The sequence below is a fragment of the Leptidea sinapis genome, chromosome 6 (genome assembly GCF_905404315.1).
Source record: "Leptidea sinapis chromosome 6, ilLepSina1.1, whole genome shotgun sequence".
Taxonomy (NCBI): Eukaryota; Metazoa; Arthropoda; class Insecta; order Lepidoptera; family Pieridae; genus Leptidea; species Leptidea sinapis.
Window position 1 is genome coordinate 15,084,020 of NC_066270.1, and position 16,185 is coordinate 15,100,204.

Consider the following 16,185-nt stretch of genomic DNA (forward strand, 5'->3'; position numbering starts at 1 on the left):
CCTTCACCGTCCACATCGGCGTTATTGTCCTCAGCTTCAACGTCTTCGCTATCAACATCTGCGGCGTCTTTGTCAAGGTCCTGGAAATCATCATCAGATTCTACGAGAAAGAATTCGAAAAACAACACTGAAGATGACTGGACGTGCACCAAGTGTCTTGGCAAGTATTCTGACGACTTCAAGGCAAAAAATGGCCGGGAATGGATACAATGCTCATACTGTGTCCGGCCATATCACAATATATGCCTTGATGTAGCCCCAGATGTCGACGAGTTGTATGTTATGTGTGATGAGTGTGCCGAATTGTCCTAAAATAATAATAATAACACATGTAATAATACTTACATAGTTCATATATAAAGTATTATATTTGACTTATTTCAAGTTTATTCTATTGAAATATTTATCACGTTATTAACTATCTATTATCACGAAATTAAAGTACCATATCACGATATAACATCCCACCGCAAAGTAAAATAAAAAATAAAAAAGTAATTACGGTGTACGTTTTTTAATAAGACTGGATCACAATTCTTATGTTCAGTTGTAAGCGCGTATATGATGATTTTTGGGGATCTGATAGCAAAATATAAAGAGCTCCAGAACTGATTAAATAATCGATATCACGGATATACCTACATTTACCCTACTATTGGGGATTAGTATGAGCCAAATTCAGAAAAATTTACACGAAGAATTGAAAGTTCGGAAACTTTGTTGTCGTTGGATCCCTCTTGAACGTTCCACGCTCACAGATGTTAATGAAGTACGACCACGGACATTCTAATGCTGTTTATAACATTGTCCCAGAATATGAAATCTGAATTTATTGTTTTGAACCCGAAAGAAAACACCAATCTTGTGAATGGGTGTTTGAAAATGAGAACAGGCCAACAAAATTGAGGCAGACGAGAAACGTTGGTAAAACAATAATCGCATTTTTTTCTCAGCTACGGGTCCCATCTGCACAATCCCACTTGAAGATCAAAAGAGTGTTAATGCCGAGTGGTATTCGACCATTTGTTTACCCAGGCTGTTAAAAACAGTCGGCGAAAGACGACCAAAAATCCGCGTTCTCCTACATCATGAAAACGCTTCTTCACACACGACCAACAAAACTAAGTCATTTTTAGCTTCCGAAAAAGTACAACTCGTTACCCATCCTGCATATAGCCCCAACCTAGCACCAGATGATTTCTGTACTTTCCCCAAAATCAAAGATTTGATGAGAGGTTTCACTTTTACTTCACCGAAGTGGCAGTGTAAGCGTTCAATTAGCACGTAGAAAACATGCCTTCCGATCTGTGGTCTTCCTGTTTGAAAAAAGGTTCGATCGCATAAAAAAGTGTTTAAAATGAAAGGGAGAGTATTTTGAAAAGCAATAAACATAATATTTTGGTTATAACATGTTGTTTTTTTAAGTTACGCAAAACTTTTAGTGTGACCTACGTATAATACTATGCCTGGATCTATCGTGATCAAATTCAATTTTCTTGAATTGAATCTATTCAGTAATACGTTTTCCCTAGTATATACATAGACACAAACAGACAAAGTCTATAAACTAATATTTTTGCTTCGGTATTATTATATGTATTCACTTTATTAATATACAACTGTATTTATTACACCTTCTAATATTTTAAAAGTGAATGTAAGTTTGTTTGTTACCAACCTAAGCACCACCATCAACCAACGACCGAACCGATTTTGATAAAATTTAGAAGTGAGATAGACTAGAGCTTTGAAAAACGTCATTATCGAAGATAAAACCATGAAACTTTGTATTTAGGCACTTGATAAGAAATAATTTATTAGCATTTTTGAAACTCTGACTTACACGGGAATGAAAATATAGAAGATTAAAGTTCACAGGAAAATACTATTAAAGAAACTGTTCACAATGACAAGGGATATGCGTTGTATCATAGAAGAGTGCTGCCAGCGGAATGAGCAGTTTGTATATGTATTATTTGAAAAGTATACTAAAAAATAAAATTCAACGCGGACGAAGTCGTGGGTAAAAGCTAGTTCGCAATAATTAAATGCCAAGGGCGTGTTTACGTTCGCACGCAAAAAAAAATATTCTTCTTTGGCGTTATAATACAAAAATCCTATAAAATTTTTATTCTCCTTGCTATTTTACGTTTGTAGAAAAAACAATATTGTAATAAATAAACGTATTAAATACAACCAATGAATATATTAATTTACCGCATAATTTAGTTAAATAACGTGAATAATTAAATATCATTAAATTATTTTTATACAATTCAGAGAATTATTTATTTTAACTTGTATGGGTACAAATTGATATTATTATATTATATTTAATATTAAGTTCTCGTCCATTGGTTGTGGTTCAAAAGACATAAGAGTTACAAGAGGCTTGGTAGCTGAAGTATGATACAAATGGTCTAGCTAATGTCAGAGTGTCTGCTGTTCTGACGGTATATACAGGTGTCCCAAAGTTATGGGACATGAAGGGAAAGTACCTTAAATATCGAAGATAGGCTATTTTACTGAAAGAAGACTTTATGTTATTTTTAAAAGTTAGTACTTCTGCATTCAAAGATTTTCTATAAATTACTTGCCTCGTCTGGGAATCGAACCGACTGAAATGTAAAAAAAAACACCCCTACTTTTATAATGCCAATCGAAAGAATGGGCAAAAACTAATAACTCTTCTTAGGTAACATAGTATTTTAAAAGAAGGGAACAACGTAAAATGTTTTCCTACTTGGATTGGTACGAATGGACCGATTAGATGGCCGGCCAGATCCCCGGACCTTACACCATTAGATTTCTTCTTTTGGGGATACGTGAAAGATATGCTATACAAAAAACGATACGAGAACGTGGGCGAGTTACAAACAGAATTGTGCCATATCATATCGAGTATTCACAATTCCATAAAATGATAAGAAAATCAACAGGCAGCGGACTCATTAAAAGATTGGCGATTTGCATAAGACAAGAGGGGTCACATTTGACAATTTAATTAATTAATTTACAAAAAAATACCCACTTAATTGACTACTTTCTTTTAAAATACTATGTTACTTAAGAAGTGCTGTTATTAGTTTTTGGCCATTCTTTCGATTGGCATCATAAGAGTAGGGTTTTTTTTTACATTTAAGTCAGTTCGATTCCCAGACGAGGCAAGTAATTTTTAGAAAATCTTTGAATGCAGAAGTACTAACTTTTAAAAATAACATACAGTCTTCTTTCAGTAAATAGCTTATCTTCTATATTTAAGGTACTTTCCCTTCATGTCCAATAACTTTGGGACACCCTGTATATACCAAATGAAGCTATAACGGCAAGTAAGTTGGCAAAAATTCAAATTTTTCCTACAATCAAAACACGGATGCCTCTATTAATTATTAATTTAGCAAAACCAGCAAGTCAATTATAGTGTGTGGAGATTTTAATATAAACTTGCTTGAACCTTCGGTCAATTGTACTTAAAAAATTATTTCAAAGTTTTAATTTGTTGAATGTATTTTGGGAACCTACTAGAATCACTTCTACAACAGCAACCCGTTTAGATAATATTTTTACAAATGTTACTATTACTAGTAAACTTATAATTAATAATCTTCAGTCCGACCATAGTGGGCAACTTATGAAAGTTAATACAAGATTGGACAATGTCAGACCAAAAAAGGTGACGATTATACCAGTTACTGGTAGCCGTCTTAAGAGGCTTAGAATTAATTTGGTAAATGCGATACCATTTTTACACTGTGGTGAAACTGCTAATTTTCACTATAACGTAGTCTTCAATTCCTTCTGTGAGGAATTTGACAGGATTTTTACTCCAGTAACGGTAACAGTTAACAACAAACATTGTTTTAATGACTGGGCAACAATGGGTATCCTTAAAAGTCGCAAACGCTTATATTACCATTATTATGAGAAACATTTTATGCCTTTTATTAACTTTGTAAGCTAACGCAATGGATACTACGTGATTTAGCTTGAGGTAGATTTAATTTCAAATGAAACCACAGTCACATTAGTTTTTATGTAGTGCCATTGGCCGGTGCATATTGGCTCTAGGATAGATTCAGAATTGCACTGAGCAGTGCTTATTCGGTGCACTTATGACCGTACCTGCTCTAATTTGCGTGTGGATATTACCATTCTATTGGGACATTGTAAATTCTAATGGATACAAAAACTTGTGCTAACGCATTAACTGGCATTTTCAACCTTGTTTAATTATAAGTACATTCTAAATTTCAGTATTTGAAGTAATATTATACCACAATGTTTACCAAAATAATTTTACTATACTAGGTATGGTTGTATACTTTGTACTAAATCACATGTGCCCTTAGATAAAGGATTGGTTTCCGCTCCAACTAGATAACGCACTACCTAAGAACAATAGATTTTTTACTACGACAACTATTTGATGCTTGTATGCGTGGCATCTTGACACTCAATGGTATCTTTCAAATTTAGTAACATACGCTTCGGGTTATTTAACATTGAAATTAATAAAATACAAAATAGTTACTGATTATATGTGATCCCATTGCCTTTCTTATTTCGTGTAGGTAGTATTCTTTTTACAAATTTTTACTTCGCATCCCGGCTTTTTAGTTGTAAGTATTACCAAAGTTTAACTGAACATGTGGCACGTCAACTTGCTCGAGTACGCCCACTTGGGCTTAGTATTAGTTGCCGCAATTTGCGACTACGCTTGCGGTATCTAGTTATAGCGCAGCGGACACCAATCCTTGATCTAAGTCCTCGACATATCTTACTATTATATCTTCAAGAATATTCTTTAAATATTAGCGAAGTAACGCTAGTAGTGAAAATATAAAACTAAACAGAATAAAAACACAATAAATCCTTTAATTTGTCACCGACTGGTGCTAATGCGGATAAATCGTCGGAGGACGCTAAATTAAACTCTCAGAATAATGAAGTGGACGCATTCGTCTTCATTTGAGGATTCAAGGCTTATTAGACACTTCGCGTATTAAGCAATTCGCTAACTTTTGGGTCAACGTGACAGTTCCCAGTTATATTGTTTGACAGCTTTGGGACTGAGTCCTATAATTATTATTTTACACATTATGAAGGACTCGAGGGTAGAATAAGTCACATTTGTGTTGTGTATCGTTTATTATTCTTCAGTATATAATACGATTATTTACTTAAATTATAATAATAAAGTTGTAGATGAGCATTGATTCAAATAAGATTAGATTCAAGAAGTTTAAACTACAATACAACTAATAATAATACAATATTACAATATTTAAATTAAGAACTATATTCGAGCGACTATCGTTAATTACCATGCTGCAATCTATTTTTTTAAATATGATGCTTGCGATGGCAACGATTTATCCCTTATTCATTGAGGTAGGAATAGTACTTAATTTACAAAAGTATTGAGTGAGTATTACTTCAGATCAGATTTTGTTAAATAAAAGTATTACAAACAAAACAAAAGAGCGATTTGTAAAACTTATGTACGTATTGCATTATTTAATATAAGTAATATTTAGGAAGCTATTTAATCATTTGCAAATGTAAAAAGTGGATTATATTCCATTTTTATAATATTCTTTGCAAACACTAAATATCAGAAACCAACAGCAAAACCATTACTTCTAGGATCCCAAGCACCTTCTAAGATTCCATTTTTGTGTCTGACTAACGCACCGGCTTGTCCTACATCCTCAGAAAAGTCTGGTAACAATTTGACATTGTGTCCTAAAGCTTTAAGTTCATTTATTGTTTCTTCACTAAATCTACTCTCAATTTCTAACGTATAGTTTTCATGGTCTTGAGTTGGTCCATATAACCACCTTGGCGCAAACACTGATTGTTCTAAATTCATCCTTTGAACAACGTATCTGTGGAAGATGGCAGCTTGATACTGCGGTTGGCCATCACCTCCACGGGAACCGTAAATCATTATTCGGCCATCATTCAGTAAGGCAGCTGCTGGGTTCAATGTATGGAATGGTTTCTTTCCCGGCTCTAAGCATCTTATATGATATTTTTTTAAATTAAACGAAATTCCACGATTTTGCCACAAGATCCCTGTCTTTGGTAAAACTACACCACTTCCGTAGACATGATAAATGCTTTGAATAAATGAAACTGAATAGCCCTTATTGTCCATTATACCCATCCATATAGTATCCCCAGGACCAACTCCTTTTCCTTCTGAAGATGCATAAGCTAAATTAATCTGCTGGGTCATTTTATTTATTGATTGATTTGAAAGCAACGATTGAGCATTTACGGTCATATATTTAGGGTCCGTAATATATTTATCCCTTAATAGAAAAGCTTGCTTTGTAGCTTCAACAGCAGCATGTACAAATTGACTTTCATTTTTACCGTCAATATGTAATTCATCAAGCATACCCAATATAGACAGCGAAAGTACACCTTGAGTTGGCGGAGGTAAATTAAAAAGTTCTCCACTTGTGTGCTGTAGTTTTAATGGTGTTCTCCTAATTGCTTTATAATTTGCAAGATCTGCTTCAGTTATAGGCATCCCAAGAGCAGCCATGTCTTCTACTAAAACTTTTGCTAAATCACCTCTATAAAAACTGTCCAAGCCATCATTTGCCAGCTGTTTCAATGTATTTGCAAGTTCTTTTTGGTACAACACGTCACCCAATCTCATGATATCTGGCTTAAACGTATGTTTGAACTCCTTGTTTGAATATGTGGTATTATACCTTTTGTTACCTCGTTCTTGGCTAGATGATATTGGAAATCCCTGTTCTGCGTACTTTATTGCATCTGCTAATAATTCAGATATAGGAATTGTTTTGTGGCCATTTTCCGTAGCATAATTTAGTGCTTCTGCCCAACCGCCAATTGTACCAGCTACTGTTATTGCAGATTTTGGACCCTTATGAGGTATGTATTTCATATCTTTAAAGAAATCTAGATTGGCTAGACTGCCTGCAGCTCCACATGCTTCTATTGCCACTGGGACACCATTAGGCGGTACGATAAGCCAAAAACCATCTCCACCTATAGAATTCATATGCGGGTACACAACGGCTATTGTAGCGGCTGCTGCCACCATTGCTTCTATCGCTGTGCCACCTTGCCGCAGTATCATAATCGCAGTTTGAGATGCTAGATGGTGGGGCGTTACCACCATGCCACCCTGCGCCATAACACTAAAGTCCATAGTAGTACCTCGTAGAGTTTGTTTGTCTGAAACAATACAACCATTATGTCAACTTACCCTCACTTATAAATAATTGAAGAATCAAATTAAGAATTCCAATCAAATCATCCGGTTCCCGCAAAATTATTTTCTATAGTTTTGTGTCTTACTAACTATTCAAAGAAAACTTATTTCAGAAGAACTATTATCTTATACAACAGGGTTCTTTAAGAAGTTGATATGTTTCATAGTTTGATTGAAAAATATTAATGGTACTATTTTTAGTTCATTTTCAAATTTTTTCTAGATCTACAATTTGCGTCTATCCTAGATTTTTTTGCTGTGTTCTACTTGTATTGTCGATAACCATTTTTCCTAAGCTAAATTATGTAAGTATATATCATTTGAAAAGACTGTAAGTTCGCTGAAAAAAAGACCAATTGAATACTTCAAAATACTTGAATAAAAATAGATTTAGCTCTGATATTCATTTTCTTTAAAAAACTAAATACAACCGCAAAAGAGCTACAAATACATTACGAGTGTTTTTTAGAAATCTCAAACAGCAACGCTTTATTTATATTTAATTAACAAGTTAGGAAAGCTGAAACTTGTATTATTACAAACTAGCAACCTGGGTCTTCGCAAGACCCCTATAACAATAACTTCATAAATTTTAATTAACAGTTCATAGTTCATTTGAAACAATTTTATAATTAAATGATGGTTGCGGTTATATATAATTGAATGAATTAAATTATTATTTTTATAATGATGACGTACATTTTCCTAAGATTTAAGATTTTTATTATTAGTTATAATGCCTATCTGTGTACAGTTCTTTAATAAAATTCCAAATAATATTACATCTCTATCTCCTGCTAAAAAGCCTACTTACTATACGATTAAGAAATATATAGAGGATAAAGAAGTATGGAAAATAGATGCTCCTGGGCAACCTAATAATGATGACAGTAACCGCGACCATCATATTCACGAAGCATCCTTACACAAACAATGAATTCAAGCTCTAAAGGTCGGTGCATCCAATATATGATAATTTATATTGTATATTCTTTATTACTTTTTATTAAATATTTGGTATTTAAAACGCCTTCAACTAAACAATTCATACATTGAATGCAGCACCTTTACCATTTTGTATTGTATATTATACAGCTATTGTAAAATAATCTATTGATTGAAAATTGATTGTCTTCTCACGAGCTCTACTTTTTTCCGAACATAATATTATGGTTGATTGAGTAACTTAAAAGGAAAAGTTATAGTGACTATTCAAAAGCGCTTAATTTGAGTCTAATTGAATAAAGTTTATTTGACTTTGAATTTGTGCATTGATCGTCTTCTATAACAGAAAACAAGTTATTTATTTATGTCCCTAAGCATTTACATTAGTTAGTTTATTAGTTAATCATTGAAATTACTAGATGGTATATGAGTAAATTATTTTATATAGTAAATATGTATTGCAGGCGGTGGAGATAATATTAAAACGTTGAAAACCTCACATAAAAAAAGTAAGAAAGATAAATGTCTTAATTTTTATCTAAACTAATAATATCATAGAATAATACGTTTCCCGCCGCGTCAGTGTCATTCTGTCAACTTTCAGGACAATCAGTGCGCGAAATTTAATTGAAAAATTTACTAACTGTTCAGTGAAATGTCACAAAGCGTCTTATAATAAAAATTATGATGAGAATATCACATGTCACGCCTAAATACTATTTCACAACTTTTAATTTAAGCTTATACATTCTTAAAAACAGCAAAATATTTTGTAAACAAAACAGACGCCATTGAAAGAATATGTTGCCAGCTATTAAAGTGCTGACTATATACCCCGAATTCCTCCGCTGGGATAAACTTATGTGTTTATTGGTAGATATTGAAAGGAGGCTACGACGAGAGTACGACGCCACATAATGTTATAAGTATTCAAAGTCAAAGTCAAATAATCTTAATTAAATTAGGCTTAAACTAAGCGCTTTGAATAGTCACTATAAATATTTCTCTTAAATTACTGAATTCACCATATGTTTGGAAAAAGTTGAGATCGTGGGAACATTAACGGGCACTCTTTTTAACCGACTTCAGAAAAGAAGGTTCTCAATACGTCGGTATGTTGAAGTGAAACTTCTTTATCGACGTATGAGAAAGAAATTTTATAGCAAATCGTTGCGATTTTTGGTTGCGCGCCATTTTCTTTTTTTTTTAATCCATGATGTCCGCCACGCGAATTTATGATTTTAACAATATGGATATCGTTCTCTGCACCCTAAAAAACCTCGGATATAGCTGGGAACGGCGCCTTTATCGTCTCGCTTTTTCATTTCATCGAGTTTCAAATAACAACGATTCTAAAGAACTTCTTTACACACACTTCAAAAATTGTTGCAATAATAATTAAATACGTGATGTTTTTATTAAATTCTTAATTTTTATTTTATTTCTTCTTTCTTATTTAATATAATCTAGTATTTATTATAATTTACTGATTTAGGGAAATGTCTATTCACTTGCAACATTATTTGGCTGTCTGTGTTGTTGGCGAATGTAAGTACGTGACACTCACGCACATATTAATTATAATGTTACTTCTATATTGACAGGAACCATGAATGAAATTATCGTTCTGAGCGTTATTATTCTATGAATAATATTATAAAGAGGAAGAATTTGTGTTTTGTATGTATGTTTGTATGTTATGTTTTCACACGAAAACTACTGGACAACAAATAAAATCTTCACTGAGTGACATAGGCTATATTACATTATCAAAAAAAAAAAATAGGGTACCCTAATAAAAATGCAATAATATAAACCAAGGTGTGAAAAATTTTGTCATAAAAAATCTGGCATCGCGTGCGCTCCGTGATAGTTCATAAATAAAAAAAATAATTTAGGAAGCATAGCTTTCTTATTTGATTTTGTGGTAGTCATCAATCATCATCAATCTATTACCTATTACATTCTTCTTTTTGTTACTAAAAACAGCATTTTAATGTTGTTCTGCATACCTACCTAACGTCTAGAAATCTCGCTGTTTTCTACCTACTTCACAAGGATGTCGATATTTTCTTAACATTCTGATTAAGACACAAATACAAATTTAATAAAATATTATCATAATATTGTGACCAATCCTAAGAATTTTTTCAAGTAGGTAAGACTTATTTACTACTACTTATTATTTTTCTTGATATCGGGTAAAATCACTTTCAATGATTTAGTTGCAAATAGACAATGAAACCATTTTGTAAAAAGTTTTCATGAAAGCCTATTTTGTAGGCCTACGATACAAAATATGAAGATTTAAATTTTACCACAGCTATTTAAACACTATTTTGATTGCAAACATTATACTTAAAATTTTATTACATATTATTATTTAATTTCCTATTTTAACTATTTTTGTGAGTGGAGCTTGTATTGATTAATATTTAGGTTTGCGTTTTACTTGTTGTAGGTACCATTGAGTTGGTATAGGTAGGTGTACTATAATAATTTGTTAATTAAATTTTCTATTTTTATTTTTAAGAAATTATGTCATGGTATTGTTAATTTGCTATGTTAAAATATTTTGATATCTTTATGTAGGTAGGTATGTCTCAAAAAGCTAGAGCACCAAACGTAATCCCTTGGGTAAGAAAATATACTTTTAGATGCTAAGATAAATAAGTTAAGTTTTTTGAACCAACGTTAATGTTTTTAAATGTTAGATTAAGAATTAAAATCGCTAATTTTTGTGAGTATACTTAAGCTGGTCTTAAATACAATTACCAAGAATAAAATAAAACATTAATGTACAAATTTAATTCATACATTAAATAAAAATTAATTAGTTAATTAGATAAATTAATTATATTTATAAATTAATTAAATGAATTAAATTATACGAATTTAAGTATATAAATTAATTAATTTGTAAGTACCAAAATTCATGGACCATGCGGTACTTGAACCCGCACCTCTCGGACTCCATCCGAGCACTTTTAGTAATTGAGCCAACAGGCCGAGTGATCTGAAATCTATAGAGCGTTTTCTCAGACTTTACTTACGTAAAACTTAGCTGAGTGTGATAAAACGCAAACTTCACTTTTGCACTGGGCTGTCTTAGCTTAAGCTCAGTATAATTTCAGCTGTCAAATGGCTACAAAAACGTAATCAAAGATTATGCTAAGCATACTCTCAGGTAAGTTTGACGTAAGTATTATCTGAGCGAAGTCTAAGTACGCTCTATACATCTCAACCTCAGGTTGTGGCTCCATCTACAGTATCTACTATACTTGATAACTTGCGCAAGTATCAACCCCAGTAATTGCATTATTGTTAGGAAATGACTTGAGATGTCGCCCTTGCAAATCTAAACATTTAATCCCAGATTTTGGGGGCAATATATGGTATCAACACGCCAAATTTTATTAAATTATGTGCATTAGTCGTTGTGTACTACGTAGTATAAGTTACTAAGTTTATTACAATCCCGAGATGAAAAGATATTGACCGGGGTTGTATGGTACGATCATGGAAAATTTCAATTAAATCGGTCCAACAGTTTAGGGCATTAGCCCGTACAAACAGACAGAGAAACAAAGAATGTGAAAAAAATCTGGATTTGTTCTATTTCTGCTCTTACATCCCCCTAGCTCGGTTTTGTGCATTTTTTTGTACAGAAATTCGATAGGGCAGGACAGTTAATACTTTCTTATTTCGTTTATTTTTTGTGGGATTAAATAACGCTAGATGTAGGTAGATAGATTAGCAGTTAGCTGAAGTCTGCTATAAAGTACACACATAGTTTGACAATTGACGTAGACAAATTAGCTTGACATTGAAAATGTCATTTGAGCGATGCTTGAAGTTTTCACTTTTGACGCGAATAAATTGACATTGTGTGGTGGGCAAGGTACGGCGTACGGGTGACGGGGGTAGCTTGCGAATGTGAATAATTGCGAAGTGCGAACTGCGAAGAGGCTAGAAGAACGTTGAACGAGCGAACTACGAATTCCGAACTTTATCATGAAGGTGATGCGTGGTTAATAGCAAAAATAGACACAAAACACTAAAATTCGTAATATTGTGACGCAATCAAGGCAAACGAACTTTACACTATTTCCGACCTGTGCTGTAATATATATAATTATTGGTGAATTACTGTTTAGTGACACAAAACTACAGCTGTAATGTTTAAGTTCTTGTCTAACTCCATAATAACTCAGGCCAGCTGTCAAGAGGTGGGTAAGTTTTTACAGGTGTTTATTGTATGGTTAGTCGTAGTTATCCAATTTCGATGTCAAAAGCAAGTAAATACACTATATATTGCTTGTATAATTTTTCCGGTGTTTTGTTCCGAGAATGTCCTTGACTTGACTGTCCTTGAATATAAGAAGCCCATCCAAGTTCTCAATTCAATTTGATAAAAGGTTCCAAATTTAAATTTATTACTACGAGAATAAAGAGACCTGTTAGGTAATCAAACCTAACCTATTTGACCTTAGAGCTTAGAACGAATTTTGTAGCTATACAATTCGTAAATTATTAAATATTATTTTATTAAATTTATTTCGTGCCTTACCTTCTTTTGTACAAATTTCTATTTAATTCGATGTATTTTGTGGTAGAATTATTGTTAAAACTACAATGTGGCACAATAGGTAACTGATTGATGATGAGGAGAAGTCCACAAAATGATAATATTTTTTATTCAAACAAGATAATATTTTTATCTGTTACGTCAACCTGTTATGATAATAACTTTAGTCCTATTTGAAACTCCAAGATAAAATGTCATCCAAACGGGTAATAATATTTTTATAAGTTGTCTATAACTTAAGTCTACTGCATCATAATTTATCAAAAAATAACCTGTTCAAGTGTGAAGAATAAAGTTTAGTTGTAAATATTATGTGCACATAATCCAGTTAGATCAAAGTTATATTATTAAATTTAAGAGTTATCATTTAATTTAAATACCTACTGCAAATTCAAACTGAAATTAATCTAAATTATTAATTATCTTAATAGTACTAGTTAATCTATTAAAATGCTAGTACTTTTCCAATGTTCTTATCTTTCAATCTAATAATATAAATAATCTTGTTCTATGAATTCCATTCTTCTACGTTTAGAAAATATGCCAAATGTTAATTTATCTATATTATATATATATTGTGATAAATGATGTTAATAATTTATTTATATGACATGATAACTTATTGTGACCTCATTTAACTGTCCCATACTTTGAGTGCCAGAGTATAAATATAAATTATTTACGTACTTGTCATGGGCAACATAAGTTATACAATCAACATTAAATATTTTATCACATACTTACCAAATACACCAAAAAAAACTTAGTAGTGTCAGACGTATAGCAACTTTAGTGAAAAGAGTGTGTAAAATTCACAGACAAAATATAACAACTGTGTTTATTATAATAAAACATCCACCAAAATGGTTTTTGTAAGTATATTCACTGCACTTTTATAAGTAACAATGTACTTACCACTGACAATGCACTAGTGTTAAAAATAATCTTGAAGAAAGTTTATGTAATATTTTGTAATTCTGGTGATTAGTGTCTATTAATATGTTAACAAACTAATTAGAATTGTTGTATAAACAGTATTATCTATTAAAACCTACTTGGTAATTATGTATATCAAACAATCATTAATAAGTAATCATAGGTTTACCAAATTATATATTAATGGTCTGATCTCAACATAACTTTATTACTAATACACATGAATGAAAGACTGATTTGTTGCAAATGCAACTTAATATTGTCATTTTTTTGCTGTTACTGTTCTCCTAACTGTAAACTATTTTAATTTTTAATAAAACACCCTCATTTGAAAACCTTGAATTATACTCAGGTTTTCCAATGAGTATTCAAATTTATAAAACAGGTTATTTATTGTTTTATTTTGACTTTAATGTAATGTAAATTCTATTTTGCCCTTTTATTCTGAGTTAGAGTCTCTTAACTCAGTGCACTTATTGGCAAAGGACTCCTCTAGCTCTTTCAATTGGAGTCTGTCGTGGGTCACACTTCTCCAGTTCGGGCCCGCTGTGATTTTGAGTTCATCCTCCCATCTTGTTCGAGGTCTCCTCTGGCTCCATGTGCAACCTCTCGGATACCAATTAGTGACAATTTTGCTCCATTTCTCCTGGCTATCTCTCAACATGTGGCCATTCAAATTCAAAACGAAAAACATTCGAATCAGTATTCAAATTAATAAAACAGGTTATTTATTATTTTATTTTGACAATAATAAAAAATTAAACTAAATAGTTATATAGTTTAATGTAATGTAAATACATAGTTTTCATATTTAAGTAAGTAGTGTGTAAAGTCATATTAAAAGTTTTGGGTTGATTGTATTGTTGCAGGGGGCCGGTTACTTAAAACGGGCTGATACAGAACGGCTAAGAGAAATATTCTTAAGATATGCTTCAGTAGAAAAAAATGGTGAAAAATATATCACCAGTGAAGACTTTGTCCGGAATTTTCTTGGACTATTCAATGAAGGTAAGTAAACTTTTTTTGGTTATTCATAGGTAAAGTCAGGTCTGTTCTGGGTGAATATTCATATTTATATATTTTTAATCATCATTTTAAGTCAGTTATTGATCATCATCTTCCACTCATTTTAAAATATATGCTTCAGACCCAAGAAGAACGGGTACAATGTGTCACAGAAACAAATTTTTTAATCAATAGTGCTCAACCTGCAAGACTCCAGAATAAATTATTATTGTGTGTACTAATTTAAAAAAATCTAAACTATGGAGTTGCTTGTGTCAGTATCATTATTGCATATTATTTGTTTAAAGTGTTTTTTATGTATTCTGTGAAAAACAAACCGTATACTCAGAGGAGAAACTTTCTCATTTTGGCAAAAGAAGGAAGAAAAGTAGTGAAGGCTTAAGATATTTAACAAAGGTTAAATACTATTTTTGAAATACAATCTTTTTGAATAAATGATACTTACCTCTAATTTCATAAGTAATGGGGTGATTCATTTAATTTTTTAATAATGAAATTCACTTTTACTGCAATTTAATATTTTATTTTTTCTTCCTTTTGCAGATGACTACAATAAGGAATCAGTCAAACTTATCGCAGGGATTGTGGACATGGATAAAGATGGGTTCATCTCATTTTCTGAATTCCAAGCTTTTGAAGGCCTCTTGTGTGTCCCAGATGCCCTATATAAAACAGCCTTCCAACTTTTTGACACAAATGGAAATGGCCTTGTTGCATTTGGTAAGAAATTTGAACATCAATTGGACGTAGTTCCTGAAAAATGTTCCAAGCCACAAACATCACATTTTAGGAAGTTTGTGTTTAAAGTTTAATAAATATTAGTGTATTACATACATGTGGGTTGGGCTACTTAGTCATGATGTTATTTAAAGAGTGACAGTAGGGTTGCTATTTTTTATCAGTCTGTTGATTGAAATGAAACGCTTGAATCACATGTCCGGTGTTGTGTTCCTATCTCAATTTCAACATGATTGTGGTTTGGATCGTTTTTCTGGAATTATGTCCAATTAATAATTGGTCAAAGTCAAAAAAACTTTATTCACTGTAAAACTTTATAAGTTATTTAGTGCAAGTCAGGATGAAGTACAAAAGTTACAATATCATTCAAATGAGTATAACAAAATTTAGAACATTAATTTCAACTATCTTTATCATTCAAATAATCTTTTACATTATAAAAGGCCTTAGATGTTAATTTATTTTTTACGGTACATTTAAATTTTTTAATAGATAATATTTTAATATCATTTGGGAGTTTATTATAAAATATAACACAATCCACTTTAAAAGATTTAGCAATTTTACGGAGCCTAGTAGATGGAATTGCGAGTTTATGTTTGTTTCGAGTATTATAATTTTTAATATTATGTTATAACAGTCTACTTTATGTAATATATAAACAGCCTTAAAATTAAACTTTGGTATAAAGTTATAC

General features: G+C 31.8%; 2 protein-coding genes across 5 annotated transcripts in view; one reads left to right on the forward strand and one right to left on the reverse strand.

The window, feature by feature from the left end:
* Window positions 1–5,129: 5,129 nt before the first annotated feature.
* Window positions 5,130–12,884, reverse strand: LOC126964828 (oxamate amidohydrolase proenzyme-like). Its single transcript, XM_050808133.1, has 2 exons — window positions 12,771–12,884; window positions 5,130–7,218 (listed from the first exon to the last, which is right to left on the reverse strand). Exon 2 carries the CDS (start codon window positions 7,190–7,192, stop codon window positions 5,615–5,617), a length of 1,578 nt encoding a protein of 525 aa, XP_050664090.1. The 5' UTR covers window positions 7,193–7,218; window positions 12,771–12,884; the 3' UTR covers window positions 5,130–5,614.
* LOC126964825 (calcium-binding mitochondrial carrier protein Aralar1) overlaps window positions 12,098–16,185 on the forward strand; it is a 36,191-nt gene continuing 32,103 nt past the window's right edge. For 2 of the 4 annotated variants that reach the window (XM_050808124.1, XM_050808126.1), the window contains exons 1-3: window positions 12,098–12,429; window positions 14,594–14,732; window positions 15,294–15,470. In XM_050808124.1, coding sequence (XP_050664081.1) covers window positions 12,379–12,429; window positions 14,594–14,732; window positions 15,294–15,470 — 367 coding nt within the window. In that variant the 5' untranslated portion in view covers window positions 12,098–12,378. Of the gene's footprint in view, window positions 12,434–12,862; window positions 12,995–14,593; window positions 14,733–15,293; window positions 15,471–16,185 lie in introns of those variants that run through there. The other 2 variants (XM_050808127.1, XM_050808125.1) reach the window with 2 other exon arrangements.